This window comes from Engystomops pustulosus, chromosome 1 (genome assembly GCF_040894005.1).
Source record: "Engystomops pustulosus chromosome 1, aEngPut4.maternal, whole genome shotgun sequence".
Classification (NCBI taxonomy): domain Eukaryota; kingdom Metazoa; phylum Chordata; class Amphibia; order Anura; family Leptodactylidae; genus Engystomops; species Engystomops pustulosus.
Genome location: NC_092411.1, coordinates 45,276,864 through 45,291,502, shown reverse-complemented (window position 1 = coordinate 45,291,502; position 14,639 = coordinate 45,276,864). Strand labels below are relative to the sequence as shown.

General features: G+C 42.5%; 1 protein-coding gene across 3 annotated transcripts; it reads left to right on the top strand.

Moving 5' to 3' along the window:
* The first annotated feature begins 7,596 nt into the window (after positions 1 to 7,596).
* On the top strand, positions 7,597 to 14,417 carry LYSMD3 (LysM domain containing 3). Of its 3 annotated transcripts, none has more exons than XM_072139501.1 (3): positions 7,597 to 7,723; positions 10,867 to 11,147; positions 13,045 to 14,417. In XM_072139501.1, exons 2-3 carry the CDS (start codon positions 10,872 to 10,874, stop codon positions 13,546 to 13,548), a joined length of 780 nt encoding a protein of 259 aa, XP_071995602.1. In that variant the 5' UTR covers positions 7,597 to 7,723; positions 10,867 to 10,871; the 3' UTR covers positions 13,549 to 14,417. The 3 variants fall into 3 exon arrangements, with proteins under 3 accessions (XP_071995602.1, XP_071995598.1, XP_071995608.1); XM_072139497.1 differs by lacking the exon at positions 7,597 to 7,723 and adding an exon at positions 7,730 to 7,815; XM_072139507.1 differs by lacking the exon at positions 7,597 to 7,723 and adding an exon at positions 8,615 to 8,765.
* Positions 14,418 to 14,639: the final 222 nt, after the last annotated feature.

The window sequence follows — 14,639 nt, the reverse complement described above, 5'->3', positions numbered from 1 at the left end:
ATAGAGATGAGCGAGTATACTCGTCCGAATATACTGCTCGGTGGAGTATTAGCATACTCGGACCGGCTTGTTGCTCGGACGAGTATCTCGCCGGCTCGAGATCGAGCATTAAATTAATAAAAGACAGTGAAGAACAGTGTTTACAGTGCAGAATAACACATCACACATGTTAACAGATGTTTTCCTTGTAAGAACACATTGAAAGAAAACTATTCTTCACTTTGCAGGTGTTCGCGCGTGTCTTCCACTAAGTTAAGAGATGTGCGCGAACATCTGGAATGTGAAGAATAGTGTTCTTTCAATGTGTTCAGCACTTAAATGGTCCTGTGTTCACTGTTTTCACTATTTTTATTCTATTCTTCACTTTGCAGATGTGTGCGCACATCTCCGAACTTATCGGAAGACACACGCGAACACCTGCAATGTGAAGAATAGTGTTAGTTCAATGTGTTCTTACAAGGAAAACATCTGTAATTTGTTGTTCTGCACTGTTCTTTTAATGTTTTCTTTCAGTGAAAAAATGCTTGGGTCTCCTATTGACTTTAACGGGGCTCGTTATTCAATACGAGCACTCAAGCATCGGGAAAAGTTTGTATCGAATAACGAGCACCCGAGCATCTCTAGTCTTATAGCTGTTATTATAAAACATAGTGCGAACATATTAATGTAAACCTGTTTTTCAGACTGAACAGCACCTGTCATTGCAGGTTTCACTGGTTATTCTTTCAGCAGCAGACTTTTGTTGGATACAAGATTTCTAACTCACTGTTGACAAAATAAAAAAAGTTAAAATTTCACAGGCTCAATTCTGCTTTTATGTATTTTGTATTTACAACTTTAGATATATTCTGGTATTTCTATTGTAAACTTTGTAAATGTTTTGTTTATTTTGTTAGGAGGACAATCCTATCATAGGTGAAGGTAAGCGCGTGTCGAGCGACACTTTTTTTTTTTTTAAATGCGGCAGTTTTTCCGAATCCGTCGGGTTTTCGTTCGGCCACGCCCCTGATTTCCGTTGCATGCTTGTCTGCGCCGATGCGCCACAATCCGATCACGTGCGCCAAAATCCCAGGGCAATTCAGGAAAAATCGCCGCAAATCGGAAATATTCGGGTAACACGTTGGGAAAACGCGAATCGGGCCCTTAGTAAATGACCCCCAATGACTTGCACTTAAAGGAGCAGTGTGGATGATGTCCATATGATAGCATAGCCGTCTCTAGTGATGTAACGCCGGCACTTTGGCTGCTGTTAGCTGGTACTAATAGATGTGCCTTGTGCTGTGACCGTGATAGAGAGGGTATTCCACATGACACATTGGATGGGATTTACCAATTCTGGCGCAACCTTGAAAGTTGGCACCTGAGATCAGACTACATAAAGCATAGCCCGATGTATTAAAGTAGCGCATGGCTGTAAGAAATTAATGCACAGACGGAACTAATCAGTCGGGTGCCATAAAAATGTCGACACAAATGAGATGTGCGCCAAAATCTTACATTGGCTGCGCCTTTTTAAAAAATTTTTGATTTCAGATAATTTTTTTCCTGGTCTATTGAGCGCCAAAATTTGTGCCTAAAAATGCGACAAACTCCACATAAATGTGGCGGATGATGTGGAAAATATAGCCCACTCCTACTTGCGCCATAAAAAGATGGACGAGTTGGGATAGTCAGAAACAACTATTCTTTCTGGAGGCACTTTTATACGATAATACATCTGCCCCATTGTATCAGATAAAAATTTTGGGGGAGATTTATCATTAGGAAGGATTTTGAACAGTTGTCAATGTGTTAGACTGGCAGGTTTCCACCAGTCGGATTTATAGTCGGGTGTATGTGAAGTGTTAAATGCCTTCTGATTAGTTGTGTGTACTATATGCGAATAGACTGTACCAGTCGCACAAATGTGTAACATCTGCTCAATTTCTGCCTTTTTGCAATGTTTTGCACAGGAAATTCTCAGATACCCCAAAACAAAAAATTGAGCAAAAACTTTAAAATTGAGCAATTTTACTGGCGTGAGTTTGGTTTCCTCCATTGCGCTGCATCTATTTTCCCGTCTGTTGTTTTTTTCCTTGTGTTCGTCTGATTTAATACACTGCATCCCCTCCCCATAGGCTACTATTGTCACCACTGCGCATATAAGTCTTTCCGTCCTGCCTTTTACACCAGGTGCAATGTATACTGGCCAGATGAACAACTATGCCTCCATCTGACAGTATGGGGCATCATTAGTAAAGGTGCTGCACTTTTGTCTGACTGTTCACGTTCTTCATGGCTAAAACGGCTTACACAAGCGACCCTTTGACACAAATTAGGAGGCGAGCCGTCGGACAGTCTGACTGATTCGGACCAAGCGCCGTATTTATCTTTCAAATTGTGTCGCACGCCCTATGTTAAAGGTGCACATCTCGCTATTTGTATACGCTCAGTTTAGCTCCCAACGTACAGACTGAGCGTATGCAAATAACAAAATGTGAACCCATCCCTAAAAAGAACCCGTCAGGATGATTTGGGACACTAAAATACCCACAGATCCCTATGGACTGGTGGTTTACTGTCCCAAAACGCCCTTTAGCTGGTTCCTCTGTGATGGCTATTAAAAAAAGTAAACCTTTATCTTTACCTGGAGATGATGAGGCACATCGGACTCATCTCCAGTGTTCCCTGTGCAGTAATTCAATGAAGGCAGAGCAGTACACCTCAGATTTATGGCGCATGCACTGTACCTACAGCACATGTGCAGTGAAGTCGGGATGTAGTATGTGAGCTTCACTGTGCGATTGTGTAGATTTAAATTTAGGCAAGTATAAAAGTTTTTTGTAAATCCAGAAGTAGAAAAGGTAATCGCGGCACATCCCTTGGAGAATAAAATCTTCTTTATTGGTAACTATTTAAAAACATGGGAAGTGGTAGGAGTATTACCTACGCGTTTCAGGCACTTCGGTGCCCTTAGTCATGGCATACACTCCTATGTGCAGATACAGCTTTTAAAATAAGTGACTACCAATCCCAAACCTAGGGAGGCGTGTACCCGCGCGTCAAGGTGACGTCACGTGACAGACGGAAATCCGGTGCACCATGGCAACGGGACACGCATCCCTCAGGTAAGCCTAATCAGGGCTTCTAGTTATACCAATTCATTGTTACATACATACATATTATAGCTTCCGATTATACAAATGTTTTGCAAATATTGTGATGTTAATATGTTCATAGAGCGACGGAACATGTATCCAGAAAAACATGAATGATTCTGATAGAAATGAAGTATCGTACATGCAAAGAAATGCGAAAAAGGCAAAAAAAGAGAAAAAAGAGAAAAAAGAGAAAAAAGAAAGAAAGAGAGAGGCAAGGGGCAGATCATAGGTGGTTAGTTAAAATCCTGTGCCACAGAACAATCAATAATATTAGAAAAACAGAGACAGGTCAGTTCTAAAATTTAAACCTGATGGTACTCTGGTTCCCAATTTAAAAATCCACAGGGCTTCCCGTTTTAACAGGGTCCTGCGTCTATCGCCACCCCTCTTGCCTTTCCTGACTTTTTCTATGCCAAAGAAGCGAAACGAGGAAACATCTCCTGTATGGATAGTAGCGAAGTGTCTGGAAGCCCCTGACATATTCTTATCCGTACTTTTAGTACAATCTCGGAGATGTTCCGCGATTCTAGTTTTAAGTTTCCTAGTGGTGCATCCCACATAGGAAATATCGCACATTTCACATTTAATCACATAAATCAAGAAGGTAGAGTCACAGTTAATGAAAGTATTAATGACATGTGGTTTGGTACTGGTCTCAAAAGACATCGTTTGTGCAGCATAGCAGCAGACGTTGCATCGTGAAGATCCACATCTGAAGAATCCCTTCATGCCCAACCAAGTATTTGAAAGTAACTTATCTGTATCATTCGTAAAAAGACTTGGGGAGAGCTTGGACCCCAGGGTGCTCCCTCTTTTAGAAACAAAATTGCAACCACCGTTTAAGATGGAATTTAGTTTATCATCTTGGTATAATATAGGGAGGTTCTTTTTTACGATACCAATAATGTGAGGGTAATCAGAATTGTATTGTGTTGAGAAGGTAATTTTTGAATGAGTTTGTATAGTGGTACTTTTTTTCTTTTTGGGCTTGAGTAGGGATTCCCTATCTTTATTTTTTGCTATTTCAAAAGCTCTTTTGATAGACCATTTAGGGTAATCCCTTTGCGCCAATCTTAGGCTAAGGGTTTCGGCTTGCAATAGGAAATCGTCCATATCCGAACATGCCCTCCTCAGTCTGATAAACTCCCCTACAGGTATGGCTTTTAGAGTGTGGGCAGGGTGGCTGCTGTTGGCATTCAGGACGGCGTTACCCGCCGTTTCCTTCCTAAATAGGGTGGTTTTGACCTTGTACTCAAGGGGACATCCTATTAAGGTAAGATCCAGAAACGAAATAGTGGTGTTATTGGTATTGAATGTGAAAGAAAGGTTCATATTGTTATTATTCAAATGGGCAACAAAGCGTGGCACGGACGATACATCAGACGACCACACAATCAGTATATCGTCGATGTACCGCCCGTACCACGCGATGCTCTCAAAAAAAGGATTCTGTGTGGAATATATATACTCCTCTTCCCACCAGGACATGAATAGGTTTGCCAATGAGGGCGAAAAGCGGGCCCCCATTGGCGCTCCTCTTATCTGCAGAAAAAATGTGTCGTCAAATAAGAAGAAATTATGAGTGAGTAGGAACTTAGTCACATCAATAAGAAATTCACACAATTCAACAGAATACTGGCTGGATCTATATAAATGGTGTGCCAATGCTGTAATGGCAAGGTCATGCGGGATTGAGCTATATAGGGCACTGACATCACAAGTTACCCAGGTGTACTCGGCCTTCCATATGAATTTGTCGAAGATGTTAAGAACTTGTTTACTGTCCCTCAAATAGCCTGGTGACCCCAGTACCAAAGGTTGGAGTAGCATATCCACCCATTCGCACAGGTGTTCGTTTAGGGACCCTATGCCAGATATTATAGGTCTTAGGGGTGGGGGGAAAATATTTTTGTGGACCTTAGGTAGCCCATGGAAAATCGGTGTGATTGGATGTGTTGGGCATAAGTAGTCCTTTTTAACTTCTAGTATAATACCCAAAGCTATACCCTCCTCAACAATTTCCACTAGCTGCTTCTGGAAGATAGTAGTGGGGTCACTGTCCAGTCTTCTATATGTGGAGGAATCCTGCAGAATAGTCATAACTAAGTTTCTGTACAGGGATCTGTCCAGAGCTACGACCTTGCCCCCTTTATCTGCCATCCTGAAGATGACCTGTTTGTTGGACTCTAATTCTAGTAATGCCTGCTTCAGAGAGGGGTCAAGGTTGTTTCCCCGAGACAGAGACTCATCCCTGTAGAGATTCATGAGATCTCGTTCCACTGTCTGTTGAAACTGTTCCATGACAGGAACTCTAGCATTGACGGGATAAAAAAATTTGTTTGTTGTTTTAATGGGCGTGGTATGAATAAACCTCTCCGATTCAGGTATGTCAGTCAAACTCTTGAGGTCTAGAAGGGTGCACTGGTCTTTGAATTCTAGACCAGTGTACTCGTTCCGTACCTCCATGGTAGACAGTGGCGGATCATTTTGACTATCTGTACTGTCAAAGAAATGTCGCCTAACCGTCAGGGCCCTCACAAATTTGTTCACATCTAGCATAGTGTCAAAGATATTAAACCTAGTCGTGGGGACAAAATTAAGTCCCTTTTCCAGAACCTTTATCTGGTTAATTGAAAACACACATGCTGATAGGTTCAAGAAACTACTGTCCTCAGACTGGTTATTATTCATTATCATTGTCCTTTTTTCTTGCTCCTTGTGGGGTAGTCCCGATTGAGTCCTGAACCGGTATCTCTTATGTTTTCTTCCCGATCTCCTGCCCCGTTTTTTGACAGATGTGATTTGTGTCCTACCGAGGGGGAAGATTGTGAACTGTCCGTTTCCATTATAGATACATCCGAATCCATTTCTGATGAGCTGAAAGAAACCTTCCTTTGTCTCTTGGTCTTGTTCCGTTTCCTATTTTTGTTTTTCTTTAGGATGGAGCGTGGTATGAAAGTTTCTGTTGGTCTTTTCGTATATATGTGTCCAGATGCATAGTCCTCCGAGTCTCGTAGAAATTTTCTTTTTTTAATATCCATAATGTGTTGCTCAGATTTTTCCAGTGTAGCACATAGATTCTCCTTCAGTTGTTTATATTCTTGTGTCTCCTTATATTGGTCCAAGCTCGTTTCAATATTGTTAATTTCGTCCTTCAGGGTTTGAAGTTTGCGTGCTTCCTCCTCCACTATAAGTCCAATTAGAGCAAATGAGCATTCTGAAAGGGTGTTGTCCCATTTCGTTAAGAAATCTTCATTGTACACGGTAGTTGGTCTTTTTTTAATCCTGAGACCGCGTGGTATCATTTCTTTTGCCATATATGAATTCACTTTTGTCTGACTGTTCACGTTCTTCATGGCTAAAACGGCTTACACAAGCGACCCTTTGACACAAATTAGGAGGCGAGCCGTCGGACAGTCTGACTGATTCGGACCAAGCGCCGTATTTATCTTTCAAATTGTGTCGCACGCCCTATGTTAAAGGTGCACATCTCGCTATTTGTATACGCTCAGTTTAGCTCCCAACGTACAGACTGAGCGTATGCAAATAACAAAATGTGAACCCATCCCTAAAAAGAACCCGTCAGGATGATTTGGGACACTAAAATACCCACAGATCCCTATGGACTGGTGGTTTACTGCCCCAAAACGCCCTTTAGCTGGTTCCTCTGTGATGGCTATTAAAAAAAGTAAACCTTTATCTTTACCTGGAGATGATGAGGCACATCGGACTCATCTCCAGTGTTCCCTGTGCAGTAATTCAATGAAGGCAGAGCAGTACACCTCAGATTTATGGCGCATGCACTGTACCTACAGCACATGTGCAGTGAAGTCGGGATGTAGTATGTGAGCTTCACTGTGCGATTGTGTAGATTTAAATTTAGGCAAGTATAAAAGTTTTTTGTAAATAGCAGACTACCTATATGGCAATTTGGGACACTATAAACCACCGGTGGCTGATTTAGTGTCCCAAAACGCCATGACAGGTGTATATTAAATGCTTTTCTTCAAGAACTAGAAACAAGAGTTTTACTAGTCAAGAAGGCAAAGCCTGTGTTGGCAGTTACCAAACAAAAGCGTTTACATCTAAACACAACAGCGTGCGAAGGTAGCTACTACACCTTGAGTTTAAAATGTGTTTTAAGCGTGTCAATGCGTCCTATCTGTTATGTAGGTGCTACAGACAGCAATGAAAATACATGGGTGAACCATGCGTCCGGTCCGCACTTCTACCCAGGGAGGGGGCAGGATTTTTATTAATTTTTTTGTAACTTCCTACATACAGTACTGTCTAGCTAAAGGTTACACAGGCTGCAGGCAGACTAGGGCAATGAACTTTCACCACAAGGCTCTCATTCAGAATCCCTCTGCCCTTCCTGCCCTCATTAGACATGTCACCTACCACTCTCGCACGTCTTGCGTCACAAGTGCACGCAGCGGTGATGAGGGGGCGCGCACGTCGCGCTTTGCGGACGTGGCTTGGGGAACGCGCGTCCTCGCGGCGGCAGTGGCGGGAGCGCGCGCAGGAGAGTGGACGGTGGCCGGGATGAGTCCTGGGAAGAGAGCGGAGGCCGCGCGATGAAGGTGAGAGAGTGGGCAGTGCCAGGGAATGGCAGGGCACCTGCTGTGCCGGGGAGTGACCTCAGCCGCGGGCCGGGGCGGAAATACACTGTCAGGTGCAGATCCGGGGCTCATCATAGTTATAGTGGTGTATGAGCTCCTGTGTCCCCCGTAGAAGGTTTTATGTTTGCAAAACTTTTTTTTTTAACTACAATGTTCCAAGTCATTATATTATAGAGTAACAGTATTATGACTATTACCATTATAAAGTGACAATATTCTAGTGGTTATTGTTGTGAATGACCATTCTGATTACTTGTGTTATATATAATTATTATTGGGACACCTGTGCTGTCAGTCCTTCCTGGGGTAGTGCAGGACAGGCTGCTGTGTGATGTACTGGTCCAGCCTGTCCTGTCGGTATTATATGAGCTGTCACTTTGTTACATGTCATATGTCCACACATATGTCAAACGCATCTATGAGCGAATCATGTATCTGTCCCTGGAAATCTCTCCCCAAATGCTCTCACTGAACTGCAGTTCAGATGATGGACACTCTCATAAAGACTGCGCTGAGACCTCCCTAGAAGACCCCCCCCTAATCCAGACCAGATTTCCAATGAAAGATTTCACTGTACAAATAGACTACATGTGCCCTCCTGACCCTGCTGCAATACAATTGGTGTTTGCTGTCTAAAAAGTGTCACCAGGTTCTTAAAGGCAAACTTTCATATGAAAACTGCTGTCTGATCTGCAGGACATTATAAAGGGGGGTGGGGGAGGAGATTAGAAAAGCCGCTAACAGGGAAATAATCCTCTAAACAGGCTTTTCCAGGATCTCTCATGGATCAGCTGTTTCACTTTACTGACTGAGCCAGAGAAACGGACAGCTCCATCGGAGGAGGCTCCCATTCAAGAGCAGCTCATGCAGTGAAATGAATTGAGCGGTTGGCTCGAGGCACAACTGCGCTCCGCTGATCAACGGGGGCGCCAGATGTCTCACCCCCACTAAATTCATATTACTGACCTATGCAGTCAGTAGACCATTGTGGCCGCGTTGACAGGTTGCTTTTGCATTCTGTTTATGATTTTACATTATATGTTAATATTGCATTAACATTATGTTTAGCGTAAATGAGATGTAAACACAACGTGGGAACACAACTCGATAGATTAAGTGCGTCGTCCATCCACTGCACCCGATCATACTTTGTGCCCCTATTGCAGCTCAAATGTGTGAAAATGAATGTAGCCGAGATGCAATAATGGTCAGGGGTGAGCCAGAAAGCAGCCATGTTTTCTTTAAGTCTGGAAAACCCTTTAGTGGTAATGTTTACATGTGTGATATATAGATATGTGTATATGGTATAATGCTTTATTTTTAAAACATAAAATAAGTTAAAATATAATAGAAGTTAACACAGATAACTGTGCACATACCAGAACTACTTCGTTCACAACAGCATTGGCACTAAGTAGAATGGTAGGGGTTGGGGGAACATTTAGTTAAACAATAAATTACATAAGTAGACAAGCACATTACATACAGTATACTGACATGGGCTCCCCTTAGCAACGCTCCGTTAGAGGGTTGCTAAGGAGGAACTTTACTTTCTGTGTTTTCTGTTAAATGGCAACTAATTATCACAGCTACCATCTCAAAAAATGCGGTGTTTTTTTTTTATGCTCCCGGTATTTGCCTGGAAAGCTCCTGGCATATCCGTAGACTTATACTGGCAGATGATAGCATCCTTTTTACATCTGTCTGCACAGTATACACAGGATGGAAATGCGCTTAGCAGGGCCATAATTACCTATGGAGGGCGGATGCAAAATACTGCATTCATCCCAACCTCTGCTTAGTGTTCGCTTAGGGAGGTCCCCAGTGATGGAACTGTCCATAAATATGAACTGGGACATTACTGGGGGAAATCACTGGCTCTTCCGATGTTCACTCCACCTCCTGCTTTCAGGGGGGAAGCGGAGATGGAACAGGACAATGTATCCCACTGCATAAGCATACACTGGGATATGCTAGGAGTCCCCTCAACGTATCCTTTAAACAGAACAATAATAAGATCTGAATGTAGCCTTAAGACGTTAGAGACAGATATGTAGTTGCTCAGATTCGATTCTTTTTTAGATTGTAAACCTAGTACATTAATAGATTTGCAGCTGAAAAGTTATGTTACAATGTTTTCCTAGAAATGTTGTTGATATTTTATTAAACATTTCTGTAGCAGGTGATGCAACCAATCTGTATATATGGGTCACAGCCTGTCCATTTTGCCTTTAATAAACTGGTACTGACATCGCCTTGACCTTTGTACATTTTCTGTATATACTTGAAACTTTTAAAAGTCGAGCATTTGTTTTGTGGTGTATACAGTATACAGTCCCGTGTAAGGTAGAGCAGGATTGTAGCTGTGTAAACTTGCATATTTTAGATCTTCTGCCACATTTCAAAAGAGACCCGTCTGTCTGATGTGCTTCTGATAGAGACAGATTTCTCACAGGTTTCAGTATAGAGACCGTATCCCACTGCTCTCCAGCTTTGCAGGTTTTGCTATATCACATCCACACGGCTGGTTCTGTACATTGCTGTAGGTCTAGAGCCGGCATGTGACTGTACGCTGGCTGCTCCCATAGAGTTGAATGGAGACTGGTCACATTCATGGTCCATTCTCCACTCAGCCTGGGAAGGTACATGTTATAAGCAATGTGGATATCGAAAACCTCTTTAAATCTGTCTTTTGAGCATTTGGCAATTATTATAACTTTTTTTTCACCTTATCCTTTGGCTTTGGTTTGCCTGGTCATTTGGCTGTTTAATAGCATAGCTGCTTTCTTCAAAAAACCGTGACAATCCTGGCCATGGCTTGTGCCTGTTTTTCAGCTCAGCTGTATAGAAATGAATGGAGCCTAGTTGCAGTACCACATATTGGTCAGGTGTGGCGCTATTTTTAGAAGAATGTAGCGATGTTTTTCAACCTTCAGAGACCCCCTTTAAGTCTGCCTGGGGGAGGGGGTGTTGATTTCACAAAAATCTGAATTGTCTGTAACTGTTAGTAGGGAATCTATTGATTAATTTCCCCTTCCTGCTCGTATACCTTTCCTACGTATAAGTATTTCTTCTGTCTAACGCCTCTGTCCTCTCTCCTGCAGCGGAGATGAAGATGTCGAGCAGACATGAGTCTCGGAGTTACCTGAAACCAACATCACTGACGTCTGTGACATCAGGTCATACTTATCACTTTGCATCCATGGCTAACTCCGAGCACGATGCATCCGAAGAGGAGGCCGAGGAGTATGAGCTACGACCACGCGGGAGAGAGAAGACTAGAAGAAGCACGTCCAGAGAACGCCTTGATGATATTGTATTCATAACAAAGGACATTGCGGAAGGGGACACATTAAATTCAGTAGCCCTCCAGCATTGTTGTACCGTAAGTCCTGATTTGTAGTTATGCTTCAGTGTATGGAGTTTGTCACTTCTGTTCACAGTTTAGTCACAGTCTAGTTTTAGTATAAAACTTAGGTTTCATCATTTCATGATTTACCATACCCAAACTAACTGCTCGGTAACGTAGGACTATGGCCACACATACCATCCGTACCTTTGGTTTTATTGTCAAAATATGCAAATTAGGCAGAAGTGCTTTGTGGGTGGCATTAGCAGAGCACCTCAGGGCTCCGGCTCCACATCTCGCTGGACCCAGGAATCATATAGCTGAGCCTCCTCAGGATGGGGGATGGATGGTGATGGTTGTGAGAGGGATGGGGGACATTATTATTGCTGTGGTGCCAGAGCCCTCATGTTATCTGCTAATGATGCCCAAAGAACTTTAGCCTCATTTACATATTTTTGAAGTAAAGTTCTGGCATGAAAGGAGCAGCTAGAAAATTAAAATTAACATTATTGGTGCCATTGTGGGCGTAGCCCTACATAGGTTAGTACGGATAGGTGAATCGTGGTGAACGAATCCTTTAAATTGAATGACATCTTCAGCAGACACAGCTGACATTTCTATTTTTCTGTGGCACACTCATCCATTTTATCAGTGTTGCTGCATAGACATGGACAGAGTCTAAGATTAGGCTGAATTGTAACACTTTACGCATGGATCACTCTAAGGCCGGTGCCACACGCACCGCTTTGTCTGCGGTAAATTAACGCAAAACACCGGCGACTCGTTCCCGATCGCAGGCGTTTCCATAGAAACGCCAATGCGATCGGGCCACGGCCCGCCCCGGTAGGCGCGGCTTTGTTTGCGGTTTCAAAAGCAGACAAAGCGGTGCGTGTGGCACCAGCCTCAATCTTAGTTTAAATAGAACAAAACCATTCCCATATAATCCTTTCAAAGGACATCTACCACCAGGATAAAGGATTGTAAACCAAGCACACTGACATGCCGGTGAGTGCCCACTCTGGTAGGATCTAATCTTATTTTATCTTCTTTTGCCCTGGTTTTTACAAAAAAGCCTTTTAAAATTATGCAAATCAGTCTAAGGAGCTCTGGGCTCTATAGGTTTAATGCCTTGAAGCCTTTTTTCTTTAAAAACAAGGGCATAAGAAGCTAAAATAAGTGCAGATGCTACCAGTGGTGTGCGGACTCACACCAGGGGCACACACCCATATGTCAGTGTGTTTGGTTTACAATATTGACTACTGATAGGTTTGTTAAAAGGTTAGGTACCCTTCACCTTTTTTGTTTTTTCTATAATTACATCCCCCATAAAGAATACACACCCTGCTGTACTGTCTATAATGACAAAATTAAAAGAACTCCTGCCTCCTATATGGCATATCCATAAAAGTTTTTTTTTTTTTAATATTACGGTAATTTTCTTTCAATATAGGAAATAAATGAATCCTTTTTTTTTTTACTATTTAAAGGGGTTACTTACCCAGGACACAACTATGGTATGAAGTGACAATAGATTGAGTATCTCTGTTTATCCGGCTCAGACAATGGTGTGACTGTAGCAGCGATGTGTGTAAACCACTAAGGTCACCACCATGGTAAGGAGTGAAGATTTGCCTAATTACATAGCTGTAAACATTAGTGTTTACAAAATGTCAATATTTAAGTTTAGTTACCACTGTGTTAACATTTGGGATTAACAGCAATGTAATTAGGAAAATCTCTCTTCAGCTGTTGTATTGCGTTACAAACCGCCGCGTGTGACCGCAGCCATAACGCAACAATGCTGGCACCGGATAAACGGAAGCAACCTCTTCTAGGTGTAGAGTTACACGGTTTTCTATTGTAACTGACTTGGCAGGGCAGGTACGATCATGTCTGCTACGTATTTAATCTTTGGTGACATCTCTATCCACAGGTTGCGGACCTGAAGAGAGCCAACAACCTCATCAATGACCAGGACTTTTTTGCATTACGGTCAATAAAGATTCCGGTGAAGAGGTTCAGTTTACTGACTGAGACACATTTCTCCCCAAAAGGAAAGATTTCCAGGACGATATCCATCCAGCCCCCTCCAGGGGACCAAGGACTCTCCCCGGCACTTGAAGCCCGTTCTACCGAGACGGTGGATTCTTTCTTACAAGAAGTAGACCGAGACATTGAACAGATTGTGAGGGTCACAGACCTGAAGAAGGAGAATCTGCATGAAGTGGTCTCCGCGCTGAGTCAGGAACTCCATTTTCAAACCAATGTGAAAGTGATCCGACACAAAGATCCTTATCACGGAGCGGACTGGGGTTTGGGTTGGTGGACGGCGGTTGTGATTATGGTCATTGTTGGAATTATCACACCAGTATTTTATTTTCTTTATTATGAGGTTCTAAACAAGGAGCCAACTTCTAATTCATCACACGTAGGTTGATGTTTGCAATGTAACTTATTGAATCCGGTGCACCGGTCCTGTGTCTCCAGAGGAGAAGTGAAATGCAGAGAAGACAATGGTCATCGCACAACACGCAGACCGGGCACATTGCTGTGTAAACCACTGAGGGAAAAAACACTCATAATCGGGTGTTGTTGTGAGTCTAGGACAAAGACATTCAATGGGTGTAAAACCTTTAGCGCTGGGCATTTTGTCCTGGGGATTCTATGTGGATGAGATTATTTACCCACTGCCCTAATATAAGGTCACACCTATGGGCTTGTAAGGGTTTTATTCACATGGAGGATTTTAGCACTGGTTGTCTGGATAAAATCTATGGCAAAATCCTCCATTTCAATGGGAGGTTGTAGGTTCAGTTTTCTGCATGCCCACAATGCCCTATATTTTGCATGCATAGAGCACACTTGTTATAATCCTCATTTAAAAGCCTAACATGGGTTTGATGGAGAATTTGATGCAAAGAAAAAAAAAATCTAATTCCCCTCCGCTAATGTAGCTCCTTTTTCAACGTGTGCAAATGAACCTGAGGGGCTCCGGGCTCCATTAACACCTATGGAACCTGGAGCACCCTAGGCTTAGTTGCATACAACCCTTCATCCTGGTAGTAGATGCCCATTAACTTGGGTTATTTCACTCTGTTATGGTCGTTTTCTGCTAAACAGTAGGTACTTAAAAAGTACCCAGAAACATCCTAGATGTTTTTTTTATTAAGTGTTAACACTTAGGGTTTTACCGTGAATATCGCCCTAAAGCTGCCTATTAAAGTTCTACTGAAAGTAAATTACTGAAGGATTCTGTGCTGACCTAACTTTGGTTAAAGGGGATGTCCTGGCTCCAAAAAAATAAAATTAAAACGCAACCACTGGTCCACACCTGTTGACTGGTACTGTATCTCTCCCATTCTCTCTATTATATATATATATATATATATATATATATATATATCTTATTCTATAACACTCCTGGCGTCAGCCAGAAAAACACTGCAGTAAAATTGCATTTTGCCATTTACTGTGCATTTTTGGTTCTTCCTTTCCTTAAAGGGGTTGTCCACTTTCAGCAAATAATTG